Source organism: Lycorma delicatula, chromosome 3 (assembly GCF_047948215.1).
Source record: "Lycorma delicatula isolate Av1 chromosome 3, ASM4794821v1, whole genome shotgun sequence".
NCBI classification, from domain to species: domain Eukaryota; kingdom Metazoa; phylum Arthropoda; class Insecta; order Hemiptera; family Fulgoridae; genus Lycorma; species Lycorma delicatula.
The window spans coordinates 214003301-214025147 of NC_134457.1; the positions used below are offsets into that span (position 1 = coordinate 214003301).

A 21847-nucleotide genomic window follows, 5' to 3' on the forward strand; every position below is an offset into this window, starting at 1 on the left:
AGTAGAATTAAATGTAAAATGAAATAAATGCCTAGGATGTAATAAAATTTTACATAAAATTATTTATCACATCATTTTTTATTTGAACAAAATAATAGGGTAAGTCAAAAAGTAAAGTAATTAAAAATCATTATTCTTATCTGCACTTTCGTAATTAAATATGTTTTTTTAATATAATTCAATTATGTTAAACTTGAACTTCAACCTTCCTACTTCTATGCACTTAGTCCATCTTTTAACCGAGTTTTGATTTTTTTCTTGAAAGAAACTTTCACACTGGTGTACGGAAAATTTTTCATCACTTCCATGACTTCTTCATCAGAACAAAAATGATTCTCTCACAGCTCTTTTAATGAGTCAAAAAGCTGAAAATCATTTGGAGGCAAGTTAATGAACAAGGAGGTGGTCCAACAACTTGAAACCGAGATCTTGAAGGGAAAGTATAGTTTTGTTAGCCGTATGAGGTTGAGTCTTATTCTAAAGAAAAATTACACCTTTTGAAAGTTTACGGTGCACTTTGGATCTGATTCTTGCCTTCAGTCATCACAGTAGCTCAGACTAATTTTATTTATTCATTGTTTCACCTTAGGTGTTACGTGAATTAAAACTGGATCTCCCACATCCCAGAATATTGTAATCATCAAATTTACTGCAACATGTGTAAGAATGTTTTTGGTATAAAAAATGAAGGTTGTATCCAGTCTAAATTTTATCGCTTACTGCCATGTTCAAAGTGATGGACTCTCATGTCTCATCAACAGTTATTATCTACTTCAGAAATGAGTTTCCAAACTTCATAATGTTTGAAAAGCTTTTGATAAATTTTCAAACGATTCTTCTTGAAGACTTCTATCATTTGACGTGAAACCCACCAGCAAGTAGACTTTTTGAAATTTTAAAGAATAATGGACAATTGAAAATGCTAGCTATGGCTTATATTCAACTCGTTTGCAACTTCATCATCTTTAATTTATCAATTATTGTGAATTATTTGTTTAACCACTTCAATATTGTCATTATTCTTTGAAGTAGAAAGCTTAATTTTCTATTCTTTATCACAAAGAGAAATCCTTTCTTTTTTAGAGTAATCTATCTACCCATAGATGTTGCTTCCACTCAAACAACTCTCCCTATATTGCTGCTACATTTTACTCTATATCAGTTGGTTTCACACACTTCTGAATTAAGAAAATGTATTATGAGACTGCACCTCGTTTCATAGCTAACAATGACACAATACTTCAATATATAATATGAAGTTATGATTTATAACAGAACAGTCAGTGTTGCAAGATATGATTAGGAGGAAAATAAACATTCTTCTGCTTTCTTTTGACTTTCCTTTGTACATTTATTATATTTCAACTATTTGGCATCACAAAATTCTTAATGTCAAGTCTAAATAATAAAACGTATTTCTAAAGCTACCATTTTTTTTCTTTAGGAAATTAACATAATAACTCATGAAGTATGATAATTCATTTCCTAGTGCTACGAAGACATACATTCAAAAATGTAGCTAGCCGCTGCCTACAAAGTACTTTCCTTCAGCATCTGTATACTGGTTTAGACAATATTCCCATTTCTTGTAATGTAACTGGAACTCTTATTGTGAAACACTCATGAGTTCATTTTTCACAGTACGCTCTTTATCGGCAAAGTCAGAAAAATCTTTGATATTTTAATTCAGTATTTAAATTTGGAAAATGACAGAAATCATACAGGTTGAGTAAGATGAGATCTTTATTTACCTTCCCTACAGCCTTGAATCAATGATTACAATTTGTCCAGCATCTTAAACAATGCCTTGATCTACAGAGATTTGAAAATTATAAAATAAAGTAATGAAGAAAATGTATAGCTTAATTCACTTTTTTCTGGCCATGACAATTGGGCTCTTTCTTAGTTTGTTTTCCAAACTGACTATTTCTTACGGTGATACAAGAAATATCAGGTATTTATTTTTTTAAGTGATATTACATTGCTCATTATCTGTTTCTAACTGTCTTCCTATTCATTATCATTCCTTTCTTTATATCATCAAATTAATATGTAACTGAAAATGGATTATTTTATCCTTTTTTCTCATCTAGTATAATTTTTTCTGAAACATTTGTCTCAAAAAAATATCCCGACTTGCATACATTCATTACATGTTTGATAGTTTTCAATCTAAATTAATTGTAATGTAGACTTCTGATTTTTTAAATAACATATTCAATGTAATATTTTGCTATTCTGATAAATTCGGTATAAATGTATTTTATATCCAGAATTTCAGAACAATCCACTAGAAATGCAAATAGAAAATTCAAAAACTTTATTAAATCACCCCACATCAGTATATTAGAAATCTATATAAAATCAGAGAACCTGTTTTCTTCACAAAATTTTGACCCTTTATATCTTTTTCTAATTTTTCTCATTCATACAATTTTTTTTAGATTTGTGTAAAATTAGCCAAAAGCAAGTAACATTACATAATTTAAAAAATTACACACAGACACACTTGTAAGAAAAATGAGAATTGCAAGTACATGGATTCCAATAAATTTAACTTTGTACTCTTATGATAAACTTGTCACATTAATCGGTCAATATTTTAAATTTGTTTTTCTCTATTCATTTTCCTTCATACTGAACATTACATTAATCTTTTATTAACAGCAGCAGTATTGACATATAGAAAATAAAAACAAATAACGTAGTTTTATTTTTACAAGCTTCCCTGCTCTGGTTTAACTAGTAGCTATCATATAATACTGAACAATTTTATCAGTCTGTTATTTGAAAAATTCACAATCTGTTAAAACAATACGCTTAGAAAGAAAACAAGAGAATTCAATTTAAATGATCTATCTAGATAATGAGAATTGCAAGTACATGGATTCCAATAAATTTAACTTTGTACTCTTATGATAAACTTGTCACAATACTACTACTCTATTATTAAATGCTGCATCCGCTGGTTTTAACCATAAAAAAATACTATAATATTTATAGCACAACTTCTAGTTCCACACAAATTTAACATATTTATAGCAAACCAGTTTTCCTTTTAAGTAATTCCATAACACCCACTTAAAATATATGAAAATATGAGAAAATATATATTAAAATGTGTGTGCTTTGTTTATGGTAACAATGCTTTCACTGTTAACCTTCGTAAGTTTATAATTAAAATACTTTAATTCAAAAATAAATAACAAACAATAACAAAATCCACATTCAGTGCAATTTTTAAAAAAACTATTCCATGAACAACATTAAAGAAAACAGCAAACAGAGGTCACTATTTCTAATAATTAATAATAAAATTAAATTTACAAGCATTTTGGAATAAGTGCAGTGCAGCATGCCAAAAAAAAAAAATTCAGTAAAACATCAAAAAAAGAATAAAATTGGATTTTACTATCAACTAAATTAATAAAAACAAATTAAAAAATTAGTTTTCTAATAAAGTTATACAAAAGATAAAAAAAATCAATGTTATACTACAACAATAAATTGACAAACTCTTTAACTTACAAAACAAACCAGTATTTAATTAAACAAAAATCATATATATATATTTTTTAAACCACATTTTTAAGATATTTCTTCTTTTATACTAATAAGTAAAGTGCTGAGGCATAAACAAAGTTAAAATGTTATTATTTTTAATAAAAATAGATACAAAATTTAGAGAAGAAAAATATGAATAACTTCTTAATTTTAATTTCAGCCCTGACTACAAAAAAAATTAAAAACAATGGTTGAACATAAGAATATTTTTCTCCCTCTAACTATATTAAGCAAAAATTAAGTAAATAAAATATTGTTTAAAAATTAAGCGCTGATATACTGGTAGCTAAACTTTTTACATTACTTAGAGAATTTTTAAAAAATAATGCATCGTACCACATAAAAAACGATTAACACAACATCTACAAATGATATACAGCTATCAGAATTTTTTGTTAAAACACTTTTAAAAATGAAAAATAAAAACAAACTGAAAAAAAAAACTTAATGACAAGACAATCAAAAGCTATAAAACATTTAGAGCAACAAATTTACTGACAATGGATTGTTACGCACACAAAAAACCAAGCAAACAAAAAAAAATTATGACATTTATGAAACAAACGGTACAAGACTCACGACTCACAGCGTTCTAGAGATTAACATAAGTTGGTTCCTGAGGGGAGGCCGCAGTAGTGGTTCCGTGGTGGACTAAACTGTGACCAAGGGATAAACCTGTAGTTCCCAATTCGGGACTGTGGCCACAACAAAACCAGACCTATCAGAAATCTTGCCTACTATTAAGAAAACCCAGAAAACATACGCCTACCAAAGTAATTAATAAATACAACTGATTTCACTCTCATTTTTAATTTACAGTAAGAACTAAGAATGAGGCAGCACTACATCAGTTGTATAAAGCAAAAATATTCTGCTCTCATTACAATCTTTCATTGTTCTTCTGTTTCCGTAATTATTACAATCAAATACAATTTACATAGCACTTGAAATATTAAAAAAATAAGAATCCAACTACTTTTTTTATAGCATTCTTTAGATTCACTGGTCACTACTTTGGTATATAATTCAAAATCATGATTATACGATAGACAGAGCCTTCTACACAAAGGTCTACAGCAGATCTGAAGTTGAATAATGAAAAAAAAAGTAGTATTAATATTTGCTGTTTTTATACATAATGACAGTTAAATGGTCAATCATAAAAATGACTTAAAACCACAAACGTTTTAAACCACTTACCAAACCAAATTAATAAAATATAATAATATGGATAACCACAATAGCCATTAGAAAATGAGATTTATTTAAGAGCTTTCAATTTATTAAATTTGGTTCAGTTTTTTATTTAAAACATTTACAGTTTTTAAGATATTACAACAAAAAGTACTAAGACTTATTAATTTTCTTAAATTTATCAGTGCTATGAAAATTGTATCACTTTACTACGATACTAGCAAGTAATAATATGCAATTAATTTCTTCCTTCAGTCTAACAAATTTAGAGCATTATTTTGCTACAAGAAATAAAACTAAATACATTTTAACACTAAATAATTCGTAAATAAGTCAAGATTAAATATTATTTCTATAAAGAAAAAATTCCAAACACTGAAAAACTGTAGCACAAAAATATTCTGGGTTTCCTTTGTTAACTCACAATGGTAAAAATCTTTTCAGAAAATGTGTCTATAAATAAATATTGCTAATTAAAAAAGATATAATGAATAAAGATTTGAGAAGGAAACAATCTTTTTAATAATAGAAATAATAATTTAAAATTTGACGGGTCTGGTTTTATTACGAAATTTTAGTCCATCACAGCCCCAACAAAATATGAATAAGATGTTTAATCTTTTTCTTTTAATGTGACTTTTAATAATAAAATATAACAGTGTTTCTCTTCTCAATGTGGGAAGACACATTTTCTGAACCGATTTTCTAAATTTTAATACAATAAATATATATATATATATAAAATTTTAAAAATATATTTTACAAATTCAGATTTATTATAATATTAAAAAAATAATTAAATACACATAACAAATTACCAATTAAAAGAATAATAATTAATAATTACAAATGAAAATGTGAGTAAAACTATATCTTCATGTTAAAGTTGAATACAAAAAAATACACACCCAAGTTACTATATAAAAATTCATGTGAATTAGTCTTAATACACTAATTAATAATCACAGTCTTTCCACAGAGACAAGAAAACACCAAGAAGATACAAAATTAATAAGATAGAAAATAAAAACAAAAATAAATAAATAATAAAAGTAGAAAAGATTAGTCAATGAATTGTTTTTTTTTTTTAATTTGTTGACAGGGGCCACTCTTTTGTTATAAAACAGACCCAGAAAATATAATAAATAGTTAAATGAATTTATGTTAGTAAATGAAATGGACTTTTCAAGAACTTATGTAATAATAAAAAAAAACAATACCAAAATTAATAAATTTAAAAAAAAATTAAATTAGATATTTCAATACTTTCTATATTTTTAATTATCTTTTTTTTATATAAACTTCAAATGCACACAACACAAGTAAACACAAACATGATGTTATAACCACCCAAAGAAGTATTTTGTCTTACATAGCATAAAGAATAAGACATAAAGTCAGATAGACAAAATACTCTTCTGAAATGGTGAAATTGAAGAAAAAAAATTGTTATAGATTTGAACTGTTAAAAATCCATTTGATCATTTCGGCTTAAGTACATTTACAGTGGCTTTCTTTTATGAGTCTTTTAAGAAATGCATGACAAGTGAAATTATGGCTAGTTTTAATGAATTAAGATCTTAATCGTTTGCTACGTTTAATTTATAAAATGTTTGAAAAAGAAATTGTGACCTCGTGCACAGGAAACACAAACAACTCTCAAATTCAAACATAATAAAGTACAATTATTAATATTTCTTTTTCTTTTTAAATCTTTTTCATTCAACTCCTGGGTTTGAAGAGAATAATGAGAAGGATGCAAAAGAAATATTAAAAATGACAATGGTAAAGCAAAGTTTCCCATTTTTAAATTATATGAAATCGTAAAAACCATAAAAGAAAATTTTTATAAATAGAATGATTCAGATTAAGATGACAATAGGTCTCATGCCAAATTTTCCACTGTGCAAAATAACACAATCATGTCTGACTAATTTTGCTAAAAAAAAGCGACATCTTCCAGTAGTGAAACGTAACAATTTTTTTAAAAACTTTGATGATTGCCAGATAAGAATAATTTCCCAGTAAATTGCTGCAAAAGTTTTCAAACGTTTTATCTTACAGATTTTTTTTTAAATTATCTAAACTGCTTAAGTATAGATTTTTCTAACGAATAACAAAAATAATTAAGCCCAACTTAGACATTTATTTTTTACGATGATTGGTTTAATTCTGTTAGTTTATAATTTTAATATAACAGTACATGTTAAAACTGACCTAGATCCCAATTAATTATTTTTTTAAATTCTACTACACGCGTATATACATACATTTTTTCTTAATCGTGCATTATTCATGTTTGTATAAAAATAAGATAAAAAGTATATATTACTGTGTACAACTAAGCACACAAACACATTTCATCTACAAAAAAGATTGATCAATGCTGGAAGAAAGAAAAAACTACAAGACAGCTAAGAGACTAAGTAGTGAAAAAGGTGTAGCTACATCTTCTACAAAATATCTACAATAACCAGTGAGTGACCCCTGTTTGCAATACTAGAAATCTCTATAATTCATTTACAGTCGCTCCCAAAAACTACTTTAAAAAACAATACTCTAATCTTTTAATGTATTATTAAATATTATGTAGATGGTTATAACTAATTTGTAATGGATTGTCAAAAATATAGATATCAAAATTTTACTGAACACATTTTTAAAAGAAAAAGAAGTGTAAAGAACTATTACCATTGTTTTGTAAAATATGTCATGAATCAATACCAATACATATAATTTATATTACATGGCAAATATAAAAAATGTCCATTACTTTCCACTAAACAATATTTGTAAAAGTACTCAAAATAATATTTTCATACTATTTCTCTAATACTAATTTCTCTAAATTATATTGAACGCAAAGAAATTACTTATCTCTCGTACTGTTTAAAGCAAATAATTTTTTTAAATTTAATTCCACTTCATTGTTAATGAGTAATTACTATGAAAGTTTAATTCAGCAATTAAAGTTTGTTATCAACACATTAAAAATGTTCATAATAAGCAGTTGAGAAAGTTAAAAAATATATACAAATATATATATATATATGTAAATTTAGTTGTAGAAAAACTATACAAAAATGAGCATTTACACTATTAGTAAAATGTAAACAGGTATAAGAATTCATATAAATAAGGTTATTGTTAGAGACAAGAAGAATCCTGATCCTAAGCATGATGGTACCGCAAATTAAAACCTAATAATTTTAAAAACACCTTGTACATCTCAGGTTGTAGCATATAAGTAGAATAGAAGCATCTGAAATAGCAATGCAAATTCAAAGGCAAACAATATATTTAAAGACTGGTTCCAAAGATTTATAATGTTAAACAGTACAGAATGCAATTTAACTGCATGATTATATATCTTGGCATCATTATAGCTAATGGCAAAAGCAATTTCATAATAAACAAACAACACAATAAAAAAATTAAAAAAATGAGTTTTCAAAATGCTTCAGTCTATATGAATGACTGACCGAACCTGCTTATTTGTAAATGAAATTTTTAAATGATATTTCCATAAAAAAAATTAGTATACAAAGTTTAAAATTCTTAATGCCTCTTATGAATACAATTTTAATTAATGACAAGGTATGATAATTCTAGAGTAGCATCTGAACTAAGCAAAAAACAATTAAATGGATTTATCCAAAAGATCAACAATGAAAGATCTAGTGTCAGTTAATATTAGCTGAAGACTACACCTAAGAGGTGGTTCAAGAAACATCAAGGCCGATCAAAGTTTTACATGAAAGAACAGGTTTTTATGACAAAAATAAATAAATAATTTCTCATTTTCCTGTTGCATGAAATTGTAGTTCCATAAAATATTTTTGGAATTATTATTTGGCTCTTTCTTCAATGGTCTTTGGTGGTACTGTTGTTAACTACAACAGTTTTGAAACTTCTTCAATGGGTAGACAAACATTATAATAATCTGTATTGGATTTATTCATTAGAACATTTCTTTGTCTCATTTAGTATGTTTAAACAAGCAATTGACAGTTAATTTTTTATACATGTGTTCTGTTTATATTAGGTGATGAATGGAAATGGCTGATAAAATTACATAATTTAGACTGAATTTGCTAGCTCTTCCAAGAAATAAGATGACATGGTCGAGAAAAGTTAGATAGAACTCACTTATGGAAAGAATGATGGCTGGATATCACAAAAGCAAAACTAAAGGAAAAATGGAATGTACATGTCTGAGGTAAAAAAATGGTAATAAACTGTTTCTTTTTTTCTTTAAATTTTAAATGCTGTCAAATACTACAATTTAGCTACTAATAAATGCCAACAACATACATCTGGCATTATTTTCATTAAAACAGCAACTATTTTTACTTAAGAACAGCTTTGATCTATGAAAATGTATCCATACATTTTCCAGGATATTACTCAGTTCAGGTTTTGTAGAATCATCAGGTTATAAGGAAGTCTTACCTAGGACCAACAACTTGGTTAATGAACTTGAAAAAGTTCGCTATTGTTGGCATAAGAAACTGAAGAGAAAAAGCAAGAGATAAGATGAGTAGCAACATTTAGTATGGAAATTAATTCGTACCCTGATCTATTACTCTGAACAAGACAAAAGAACATATGAAAACAGAGATAGTGATAAAAGAGGAATTAAGCAAAATGGATACAAACTGCTCCATATAAATCCCAAGCACCCTCACAAACATTTGTATTATAATTGACTTTACAATAAAACATTTGATAGATTTTGTTACAGCAATACTCTGAATATATTGAATAATAATTATTAGTAGCCAGCTCTAACAACAGCAAAGCTTCTTCCGACAATTTATCGAACAGATGTTTTTTTTACATTCTCAGCAAATTAAAATCTCATATGCCCTGGCTTTTCCAGTAAAGTCACAGATCTTCAGCTTTTCCTTAACTTTGCCTTCATCCAAAGAATTATTCTAGAACCACACTTAAAAAAATGATCTGTTGATCAATCCAACTAAAACTGGTTTAGATCCAATTCATTTTCACAAAAATATGGTGAATTAGCAAACCAAATCATACCAATTTTCAGAATTCCTAAATATCCAGAAATGGAAGAAGTACAAAAATTATACTTCTTGATCTATTTTAATTATTGCAATTATAATTAACACAACATAATTTTTAATGATGGAGTTAAATATATTCAACTAAAATAGAATCTCCACATCTCAGAATTTTTTAATTGAATCAGAACTTTTAGCACAACCCTCAGGGTTCAAAAATAGGTTTATCTATAAATCTGCATACATTTAAATATCAGTTACTCAATTATTCTTATAGTGTTTCTCAAAACCATCATCCAATGAAATGAAGTTATCCACATTACATACAATTTCATGCGGTTTTATCAGGTAATTCAAATCAAATAAGCGTTTGTCATATTACAAACATATATTTGTAATTTTGCTAAGTGTAAAGATATGTATAAGGCTATAGTGCCAAAACACAGACAGATGAAAAAATAATACTTGAATGCACCTTTTTAGATTATTTAAAAAAATTAAACTGAAACTCACAGAATTAAATTCCAACAACAATTCCTGACACTTTTTTAGACTTTATAATTTACAATAAGTAAACATATTTAAACTAAACATTAATTAATTAAAAACATATATTTTTTATATTTATTACTGTCACAACAAGTCTTAAGTTGTCTTTCTATTCTTTACTGAGGATTTGGATGAATGGCATTTGTAATCATTTGAATAACATGCAACACATGAGCAAGTTTTTTTTTTTAGGAAACCACATTCTTATGGGATTTTTAATTTCTAGAAAAAATTAGAGTTGCTACATATATTTAAGTTAAAAATGTAATTGATCGGTAATATGTTGATCCCATCTAGGCAGATACTTCAATCTCCCAAGAATTTTTGGTAGGATGGACCATCTAGCTTAAAACAGCTTTGAAGCACTTGTTTGAAACGGTTGTCTTGTATCTTGGTTACAAGATAGATAAGATCATCCCTTTCTTATTTACCTACCTTTTTTCTTTTCTTCTATTTCATACTGGAATGTTCATAAAGTTTTCACAAAAAACTAGTGAGTGTCTAGGCAAAACCTTGTGGGAGTACCCCACAATGAATATCCCAGGATCCAAGTTGAGGATATGGGAACCTGTAGAATTACTGCATACTTAGTACTTAGGTGGGTTGGTTGAGGGAATGGCTCTACAGACCTATGCAGACCTTTGTTTCCTTCTCAGGGATTGTGCAAAAAGTCCAGCCTGTGTTTTGGATGCTTTCTAAGTAAAGCGGAACCTCCTAATTCCTTATAGTAGAAACATAAATACATTAACAAGTTATCATTATTACTGTAAAGGTATTGAATCAAAAAATGCATACAAAATCTTAAACAATATGGCTGGCATCTTTTAACAGAGAAATATATAATTCAATACGAAAAATATCAAAACAAAAGACTTGTAATAGTATCAACAAAAAATTGTGAACTATTCAAGAACATTTTAGCTAAAAAAAATACTCAAACTTTGTCATAACAAAGAATAGGCAATAATAAAACAAAAGAATGGCTTAACACTTAAAAAAGACGAATTGCTGCTTAAGCAAACAATAGAAATTAAAAATACAGATTATTTAGTATCTTAGTTTACATTGTAAATTATATCGATATATGATCTTGATGGCTTATAACAACTGGAATGGTTCAGGAAGGACAATCTTATAGGATCAAAATGAATGATAAATAGTGACAACTAAAGTTAGTATAAAAAATCAATTCCCATACACCAGTAAGATATCACTGAATACAATGTAGTTAGCAATAATTGGTAAATAATACTGGAAATGTAAGTAGTTGGTGTGATGGTATTTCAGTACTAATTATTAAAAATACAAAATTATTAAAAAAAGAAGATATTTATGAAACATTGTTTATTCCCTTGAAATTACTAATAGCAAAAAATAAACTCTTCCTGTATGTAGATTTACAAACAGTAAAGATTTGCATAACTAATATAATATTTGAAATTAATTTCCTGATCATTTTCAAAATTTTCATTTATCTAAATACACCAGTAAGAAAGTAAAAGACAATGCCAAGTAGAAATAATAAAAAAATGTATGAAGAGGCTTGCAGGCTTGTACAAAGTAACATATTAGAAAACTTTTTCTTTTTTTATTGACAGAGAATAACATAAAATATCTTGCTAAACAAAATTCTAAGAGAAAATTTCAGTGCATACTGCAAATAAGAGACTAAGCAATAAACAGACAACAATGGTAACAATTAAACAAATTTCAAATTTTGAAACAATATTTAATGCTATTCCAGAAGAACAAAAACATAAACCCTTAAAAATTAAATTTTATGTAAGTCCTACCTAAAGAATGTAAAGAAAACATTTCTAGAAGAAGTAAACAGAAAACCTTTTAATGAACAAAATTATAGACACACTTTAATAAATTAGAAGTGCTGTTTATAATACTCATACTCAAGTAAAGGTGTTCATATGTTGTACTATTAAATAATTTAAAACTTTTGTAACATTTAGAAGAAACATTGGACAAATATATTCACAATAAGGATGGATATAACAAAACAAAAAAGGAATAAATCTGGCAAATACAAGAGTATTTTTATACAGTACATTCAAAAAAAGAAACTGCTTAAACGTAATGGAATTTACACGAAAATGTACATACTAATCTTGTTTATTTATTTTTTAAATTGTTATATAAGTTATAATTTAGTATATAATAACTAAATATGATAGCTAGTTTGGAAAACAATTAAATACAGTTCATAATAAATTATATATATTAATGTCATACATATGAAATCCATTACAATAACTTACTGTTCCACTTCCTTAATCTCCCAATTCACTAACGAGTAAAATTAATTTTAACTTCACAGTAAGCCCAAAAAGGTTTACCAAGAATCTATTGTACAAAAATTAAATTAACAAAGGGGAAAGTAGAAGGTATTTATGACACAGAATTATACAACATAAAATAGTATAATACAGTAGTTTTCATTCATTTAAACAAAAATTTAAAAAAATAATAAATGAATGAAGTACTTTCAATGACACTTACCTACAAGGTTTACACCACTGACTCTGTTGATCTAATCCATATCTTGCTCTACATTTCTTCATATTATTACCTAAAAACCCCAACAAAACAAAAGTAAATAAATATTTACATAAGGGCCACATCCAATAAAAGGAATAATTTTTAATAAATATACATTTTTCCTTTGATTAGCATGATGAAATGTAATTATAACTACTATAATACAAATTTAAAAAAGCCTCTCTTTTAAATTTTTGCAAATATATTCCAGAAAATCATTTTCAAAGCCATAAGTTTAGCTCTCAGAAAAATGTATGAAATTTATAAGACTTTTAAGAAATTATGCAGCGTCTTCTTGTACCTGAGTAATTACTTTGAAAAAGTCTTCTGGAAGCATATTTCCATGTATTTAAAAAATTAATAACTTTATAAAATATATTTTCCCTTCAGTCAAGCAAACTAGTAGCTTTACAAAATCAAAATTGTAGTATTTCCACTCTTATCGTTAAACAAAAGATAAGTAGATAATTTAGAAATCATTAGTAAAATCACTATCCATCATTTAGACCAGTGAAAACATATTAAAATACACAACTATTTTAATAACACATTTTTAAAAATCGCATGTATATATAGTTTATGAGGTGTAATATATTGTTTCCCAATGTTTTTCAGTTTTAGTCTTTGGCAAAAAAGGAAACAATATAACAATTCTTCGCATAAGATTTTTTTTTTATTAATATAATCATCATGAAAACACAATTTAGAAGAACTATAATTTTAAAATGAAATATAATACACATTGTCAAATCTGATTAATTAAACAGTTATGTTACATACATAAATTATATTTTGAAGTAAACCAGTAGATTCATTTTCATGACTTTATTTTGATCTACTCATGTAACCAATTTTTGGAAACTTTTCTACGTGTTCTATAGAAGACTAATCAAAATTTATTTAGATCTCAATGACCACAAATAACTAATATTTTTACAGTTATTACTAGTGATGCTAATAACAATTTCACTGCTACCATTTTGATCAAAAAATTACTGCTACCACTGATCCCTGTATTACTTTGTTTTTTTCAATATTTTGTTATTGGTAGTTACTTTAATATGCTGGCAAAAAGATTTTATTAAAAAAATTTGACGCTAGCACTTAGGTGACCCGATTACTTGGTACCAGAGTTACAGTATATTCAGTGAAGTCAACCCCAGGAATCCCTTTAATACACATTCCAGTGTTTTTTTTTATTTAGATCTCTATGTATTACCTATGAATTTTATACAGCTACATTTTATACAAATACCCATATAATTTTCAACAAATTTAAGACATGAATTGTTAATTCTGTTTGAACACTCTCCTCATGCAGATTTTATTGCTTTGATTACATTATTCAATTATGAAAAAATAAGAAAACAAAAATACTCTCTACTCTAAAATAGCTGTAATCACCACTTAACTCTGTAGTATCTCAAAAGCCACTGAATTAAATAGCTGAATTAGATACTTTCATATAACAAACAATTCTGGGAATGGGTAAGGGGTTTCCTTAAGGAAGGCTGAGCAAAAGATGCCATTTCACTATCAGGTAGAAAAGTAACTTTTTATAATATATATTTTAGCTAATCTATGCAAAATCATCGATTAGTAAGTAATGTCAGATCCAAAATAAAAATATATATTAAGAAAATTGTGAATGAGATGGACCGACCATAAAGCCTCAAGTTCCTTGAGAGGATCTGACATGCTCCTTTGGGTAGAGTTGTTTATTTCATTTTATGGTCCCTCTGGATCAATCCTTTAATAACATCCAATGATTTCCCTAACCAAATGATTCTTTTCAGCAAAGTTATTTTCTGTACTTTTGTTAACTGCCTGTTATATCCATGTTAAGAAGAGATCTATTTGAACTGCATCCCTAGTATTTGTATAGTATCTTCTAATTCTTCCCAATGTAATACAGCAATATATTGTTCAAATCTGTCATTTGAAAAACATTTGAGAATATCTTCCTTAAAAGATAATTTTCTGTTGGAAATTATATCTTACATAGCATCTAAAGTTTCAGATTTTAAAAATAGATTGAGTACCCTTATCCTCAATTAACATTGTAAAGTTATAAAATAACCTACAAAAGTGTATTGTAAGAAAAAATTAGTGTAGTGGTAAGAATAAATTCAGAATAGAATAGAATATTTTGGAGAGAATTCAAAAAAAGACAACAAATTTTTGTTTATTCTCAATGGTGCTACGTGGTTTTAATCTAGGCTACATCTCTCATCGCAAAGAATATAACATCCATTCCTTATCAAGATCCAATTCCAGTTTACCTCTAAAAAATGTAACCTTACTTTTCTTTATTTTTGATATCTGATTTCTAGAAACACAGTTCAAAGTACTGTCATCCTATTTCTATTTTATATGAATAGGGCATACATATCAATGTTCCACTAAAATATCCTATTAACTCTAATATTCTCTTAACTTTACCCTAGATAAATGTTCTGAGCTTAGATTGATATTTAAAACTATTACCAATTTAAACTTATTAAAGTTTTATTTCACTAATTTACAAAGACAGGCATCAAAACTTTTGATTACATTAACAATTTTAGGCATGTAACATACATTACATCATACTGTTAATGAATATACTATATATCATATTTCAGAACAAAACTTATAAAGAAAATTCAAAAGAACATTGTAATTTAATAGATCTTAATAAATATTTCTAAATCTATATTAAAAGAATAAAAATAATATACAAATCAAATGGAGAAATTGCTGAAATCATGCAATTTAGAAAAGCTACAAAGATACTTCTTAAATACTAAAATTTGATCTACAAAATAGGTAAAAGTAGAAGGCAAAGATCTAGAAGTCACAGAAGGTATCATCTGGTTCATAAGACAAAAAAATACATGCAAAATACTCATGACTAACAGTAAGAAAAGAAAGTACACACCACAAAATGAGGGAAAAATTAAAAATCAATGTATTTTAAAAAGATATTGTACGTTACAATTTATTTATTTAGTTACTAAATTTCAATCTTAGTTTATTTAGCAAATGATATTCATTTTAGTTACAAAAAGGAAAGAAGTAAACATACAGAAAATAAAATATTTATTTAAAAATGAAAAAAAAAAGAATAAATGACAAATAATCACTACAAGTATTTATAATAACAAACAAAAATAGGAAACTTTTTCCTCTAATTAAAGCTACTTAATAAAACTAGACATATAAATAAATAAAAAATAGAAAAAGAGATATCATTGACAGGCAATACACTAATAAAAATATTTATATATATATATAATATATATAGAGAAAGCTACACTCTATTTACATATTTGTAAATGTAGCACACAATTATTGTTTGAATATTATAGAAAACCTTTTGGCATGTTAAACAATAGTTAACTACGGAAAATTTTGAAAAGTGAAGAGTAATTGAAGACAAATAATTGATGTTTACATTGTATTAGGAGAGAATGGAAATTTATACCACAGTTGAGATAAGAGCAATGTTGTGAGAAGTAACACTCTTATTGATGTCCAACAGAGATCCAATCTGTCTTCAATGCCTTAAATATATCTTTAAAATGCTACGGATGAGTGGACCAGCAGGCTGTACAATTCAGGGACACATGATGATGAGCAACAGAATTTTATAACATTAATTTTAGCTAAAAATCTGGTCAAATAACATATAACAGATAACCAGCCTACTTAACTTAACATTACAATGAAGAAAAAAATTCTTAAGCAGAAACCTGACTTACCATTGCAAACAGTACAGTAGATACTATAAGATATATGAATGTGGACAGGTTCTGCAGTAAGCATCTTCCTCTTCTGGGATATAAATAGGTAAAAAATACAGATCACAAAAGGTGAAGTTTGAGTCACAAAAGTTTTTACTAGGTGATTTCATTAACTCTATTATTAAATCAAAATCAATGGTACATCAACTCCTCCATTCCATTTCTTTTTCATCAATTTTAAAGGATAAGCTGACTCAATGTGTCAATAGAATCGAATTCTTGGGCTGGAAAACTTCTAACATCTCAAAAACATAGAAAAAGCATACTAAAGTTGCAAGGTTTGGGAAGATACTTGAAACCATCACAGGTAAATTTCTTTTCAGAATAAGGAAGCATATTTTTTGAAAATTTTAAAAGACCACAGTCATTCCTGCTAAACTGTGCAAGACACATGAAAAATATTAACCTATAAGATCAAATTCAGGCAATTTAACAAGATTTCTGAGGTCAGAAATACACAATCAAAATAACAATTATTGAAGAAAAATAAATTTTACTATAAAAAATAAAGATACAATTTATACCAGAATCATAATAAAGAATCTTTCAACAAAACTCATTTGCAGATTGTGTTACTTCAATCACAATAATACAATCCTTTACTTTAACACAATAGTTAAGATTTCTAAAAACATTTTACAATAGTTAAACACAGCATCAAGAGGGCTACACAATAATTACAGCTCACAACTACTAGTTTATCACAAGATAAAACCTTAAAAGAAAAGAAAAAAACTTTATTTAATATTCAACAATAAGAGAAAATAGAAATGTAATAAGTTAAAAAAGTGAATTTGTAATAGTAAATTTTAATACTTTTTTATTATTTTCAAGTTGAAAATATTTTTGAGAGATTTTTTTCTTTCTTTAATATATAAATTAAACAGGTCTCTCTCTATCTCTTTAACAAGTATTCAAGAAATGTAATTGCAGATTAGTTTTTACTAACTGGGTAAGTAATATAATAATGCAAATATCCTGTATACTCAAGAAAAAGGAGATAAATGCCAATATTACTACTTGGATTACATTACTGATAGATGAATGTTGTTGTCCCAGGTTTAAAAAAATCAGAAGATGTCCATATTTTAAAAATTCAAATAATTCATTAACATATTGACCACTGTGGTAACAGAATTTAATATTAAATTAAATTTAAACCACCAAAACACAGTAAATTAGATGGTTAAACTACCACATTAATTTTCATGGAATCCTGTATCTGCATTTGGTATTTAATTCAATAATTTCATTAAAGTAAATTGCTTTTATAATTTGTGAATTTTGAATTTGTCAAAATTGTTACTGTTTCATACTGGACAGCAGACTTTGCGCATTCGTCCATAACAAATAAAAAAATTTAAAACCCTGTTTTATTAGTATATATTTCATTTAATTTCTAAATGAAAGGTTCATTAGAAATGCATTTGTTTAGAACAAACTTTACAGAATTTGACATGTATTAATGAACCTAATTAAGTCAATTGAATTTAAATTGTAGAATGTTTTTGATCACACGTAGATTAGTGTGATCATCATGGTTGGCTATGTCAATTATAGAAGTGGCACAGTCAGCTTCAAAAAAGAAACATGCTCAGCAGATCAAAAGAACGGATAAACAAGTAAGTTACCTACATAATAGGTAAGAAAAATCAAACCTAAAAATTATAAAAAAGAAATAACAGAGAAATATTATTTAACTTAAAAAGTATTTTATAAAGTATTTCAAGCAGAATCACATACAAGAACTAGATCTCTCAAAGCTGATGATTCTACACCAGTTGTAATGTTTCATGGAATATCATTTAGAAAGTGAAGCGTATGAAGTTGCCAAAATAATTACAATAATAAGCCACATTTTAATTAACTAATTCCCTTAGATAACTCATATTAAATATTGTCACCACATGTTCGCATTTAAGTCAACATAATATTAATTAATTAATGGCTAATTAACCATAGTATAATTAGCCACCTAGACCAGGTTCTTTATGTTAAAAATTATGCAGAACAGGACAAAAATGATGATTTAAAGAAAAGACTGTAGCAAGAAAGGTCACAGTAGCTAAAGATTGATTTGTATGAAGATAAGTTTCTATTGAAAGTAATGAATCTGAGAAATAACAATGAAGCCTTTTCACAAATGAGAATTAGCATCAATTATGCAATGCTTATGATGAAATTAAAAATAAATTAATTGTAAAAGAAATCTATAGAAAAAACAAAGAATGTAGGGCTTTAAAGAAAAAAATAACCATATTAGCATCACTTTCTTCTAATTTGGAGCTAATATTTATTATCCGTCATTTAAATAAAAAACTATCAATAAAGAATAAAATGAACAAGAGAAAACAGTCAACAAAAAAAAAAAAATCAAAAATTGTATATATAATTCCTAATGGTAAACTACAGCAAGTAGAGCAGTTAGAAATTATGTGAAATATAATTTAAGTAAAATAAAATAACTCTATGATCTACAATGTTAGGCTACAAAAAATACCAATTTCAAACAAATTCTTAAAATGTAGATATTTATGAGATAAAAAAAATTTGATTATAAATATATATCATATGGAGCACCTGACCATTTTTTTTCTTTGCTTTACTCTATACCTTAAAAATTACTTATTGCACAGTCCTGTCTTACTATTCACAGATTTAATTTCACACAGCTGCAAATGAAATTGAATAAAACTCATTATACTTATTTGTTTAATTTGCAACCATTTTTATATTCCTAAATTACTTGTAATGTGTCATTTTCATGGAGGAATTCTCTAACTATTATTAGCTGTCATTCAAAAAATGAATGTGTTTTGATTACAGGCATTTAAATATTTTAATATATATCTGAAGAGTAACATGTATTTAATACTTTAATCATTATAAGGCAAAAGATATATTTTAATTGTTTGTAACTTAAAACTTTTGATATCATTAATTTTAGTTAAGATTAAAATGAATAAATATATATATGAGGTCTGTTCAGAAAATAACTGAACATTTTTAATTACGCGCCAACTAAGATATTTAGTGATATACGGTTGGCAGTATTGTGTTCTACATAACCTCCTCTGTAACCACATTTTCTTGGATTGCTGATATTTCATTTAGATTTTGTGTTTGAGTACAACATGTTTAAGTGTTAGTAGAAATTTTTGTATGTGCGATTTTTTGATAACATTTGTCTCAATGTCATTGCCCAGTTATCATCTCCTGTTACGCTCCTTTGCATGAATGTTTCATCATCATCGGCTTGTTCAAGAAGTTGCCGACAATTGTCCACTCAATGTTATTTCTGCTGTTCAGTCATCAAATGAGGAATAAACTTTGTTCCAGCTCTATGCACATTCAATTTTTCAGTCAAAATGTCATGCATTATCAAATCGAGTTGCTAACATTTTCTGCAAGTTCTTTGATAGTCAATCGGCATTTGCACGCACCAGATGGTTGATTTTCTGAATGTGTGTGTCATCAGTTGAAGTCTAAGGCCTTCTTGATCGAGGGTCATCTTCAACTGACTGACGACCACTTTTAAATCATGATAACCATTCGCAACACTGCGAATGACGCAGAGCATCAATTCGTAAGCTTGTTTCAAAACTTGAAAAGTTTCTGAGAAAGTTTCATCAGTTTCATGCATTTTATGTTGTATTGTTGTTCCCAAAAACCGCAAATTACAACAATCGCTACTAACACTTAAACACATTGCACTCAGTTAACAATAATACGAAAACTAAATGAGATTTCAACAATCCAAGAACATGTGGTTATAGAGGAAGTTATGTGGAACACAATGCTGCCACCCATAAGTGACTAAATTTCTCTATTGGCATGTAATTAAAAAAGTTCGGTTATTTTCTGAACAGATCTCATACATATATTTATTCAAGTATATACAAAAGGTTAAAAAGGTGAGTTTAATGTATACCAGGTTTAATACAACAATTTTTTTTCTTATCATGTTATTAATTTTTTTAAATTTAATTGGTTTTTGTTTTAAAACATTTCATTGTACATGACTATCTTTGCACTTATGATGTTTCTAAGGAATGCACTAGTGAGATTTGACTTTTAAAAGTAGCTAAAATACTTTTAAATAAAAGTGAATTAAATAATTTTCTTTACAATTACAAGAAGATCAATCACTATAAAAATTAATTCTTACTAACTTCTGTCTGTCAAAAGTGTAGTTAAAAAAAATATGTAGTTGATTGCAGTAACTACAAACAGTACTAGACTGCATTATTATACTATTTTAAAACATATCCCTACTAAGAACCCTGATGACAAACAATATTTTGACACCACAAACGTACACAGAAAAGATAGATTAATTTTATGAAATAGATTTAATATTCAATTAAAGAAAGACATCGCACAGGATATGGGTAAGACAATAAATTGAATCCTTTATATAACCTGATGGTTCCACAATCAACATATGGACTTCTCAGCAGGAATAACATCCCAAAAATTGATGAAAATAAAGCAAGGATAAAATGCCAACAATCTAAACCACATTTAAGGCTTGTTCTAATACATCAGCATTGCAGTAAAAACAGTCAAGTGTAATTTCACATGTCAACAACTGTAGCAATCAATGAAATCATAAAACTTATTCCACTTTATTCTTTAATTTAGAAACAACCAAAAAAAATCTTGTTTTTGATGCGATTATGTTTTACGAGTTATTTTTAAAAAAGCACTCAAAACAGGTTTAATTAACCCCAATTAAGCATAACCTCAATCTTCAATAAAACATTCAAACCAGCCTCAGTTGAATATTGTGGAAAAAGTGCACAAAAACAGAAGAATCCTTTTGAGTCAGTTGAAAATCTCTTGTGAACCATAATGAAATTATGTCACTTTATCCGCATACTATGAATCATTAGAATATGTTTCAGTAGTATTTAGAAACAAAAAGAACTTAGTATCTTCAGTTTTTTTTTAAGAAAATTAAATAAATAGTCATAATAATAATAATAATAATAATAATAATAATAATAATAGCAACACATATCATATAAACATGCAAAACTAAAGCAAGCATAAACAAAATGCAAAGAATTTAAAAAAAAAATAATAATAATATAATACTAGGGCAAAAGCAACTGAGAAGAAAAAATAAAAACTAACACACGTAAATAATTATAACTTAAAAATTAACCCACCTCC

The 21847-nt window shown here is 26.8% G+C and overlaps 1 protein-coding gene across 1 annotated transcript in view; it reads right to left on the reverse strand.

Annotated features, from left to right (window-relative positions):
• The window catches only part of pan (transcription factor pangolin), an 810214-nt gene that overhangs the window by 4180 nt on the left and 784187 nt on the right, over positions 1-21847 (reverse strand). Inside the window, exon 13 of the mRNA XM_075359090.1 lies at positions 12846-12915. Within this exon, the coding sequence (XP_075215205.1) occupies positions 12846-12915 (70 nt within the window). The remainder of the gene's footprint in view (positions 1-12845; positions 12916-21847) is intronic.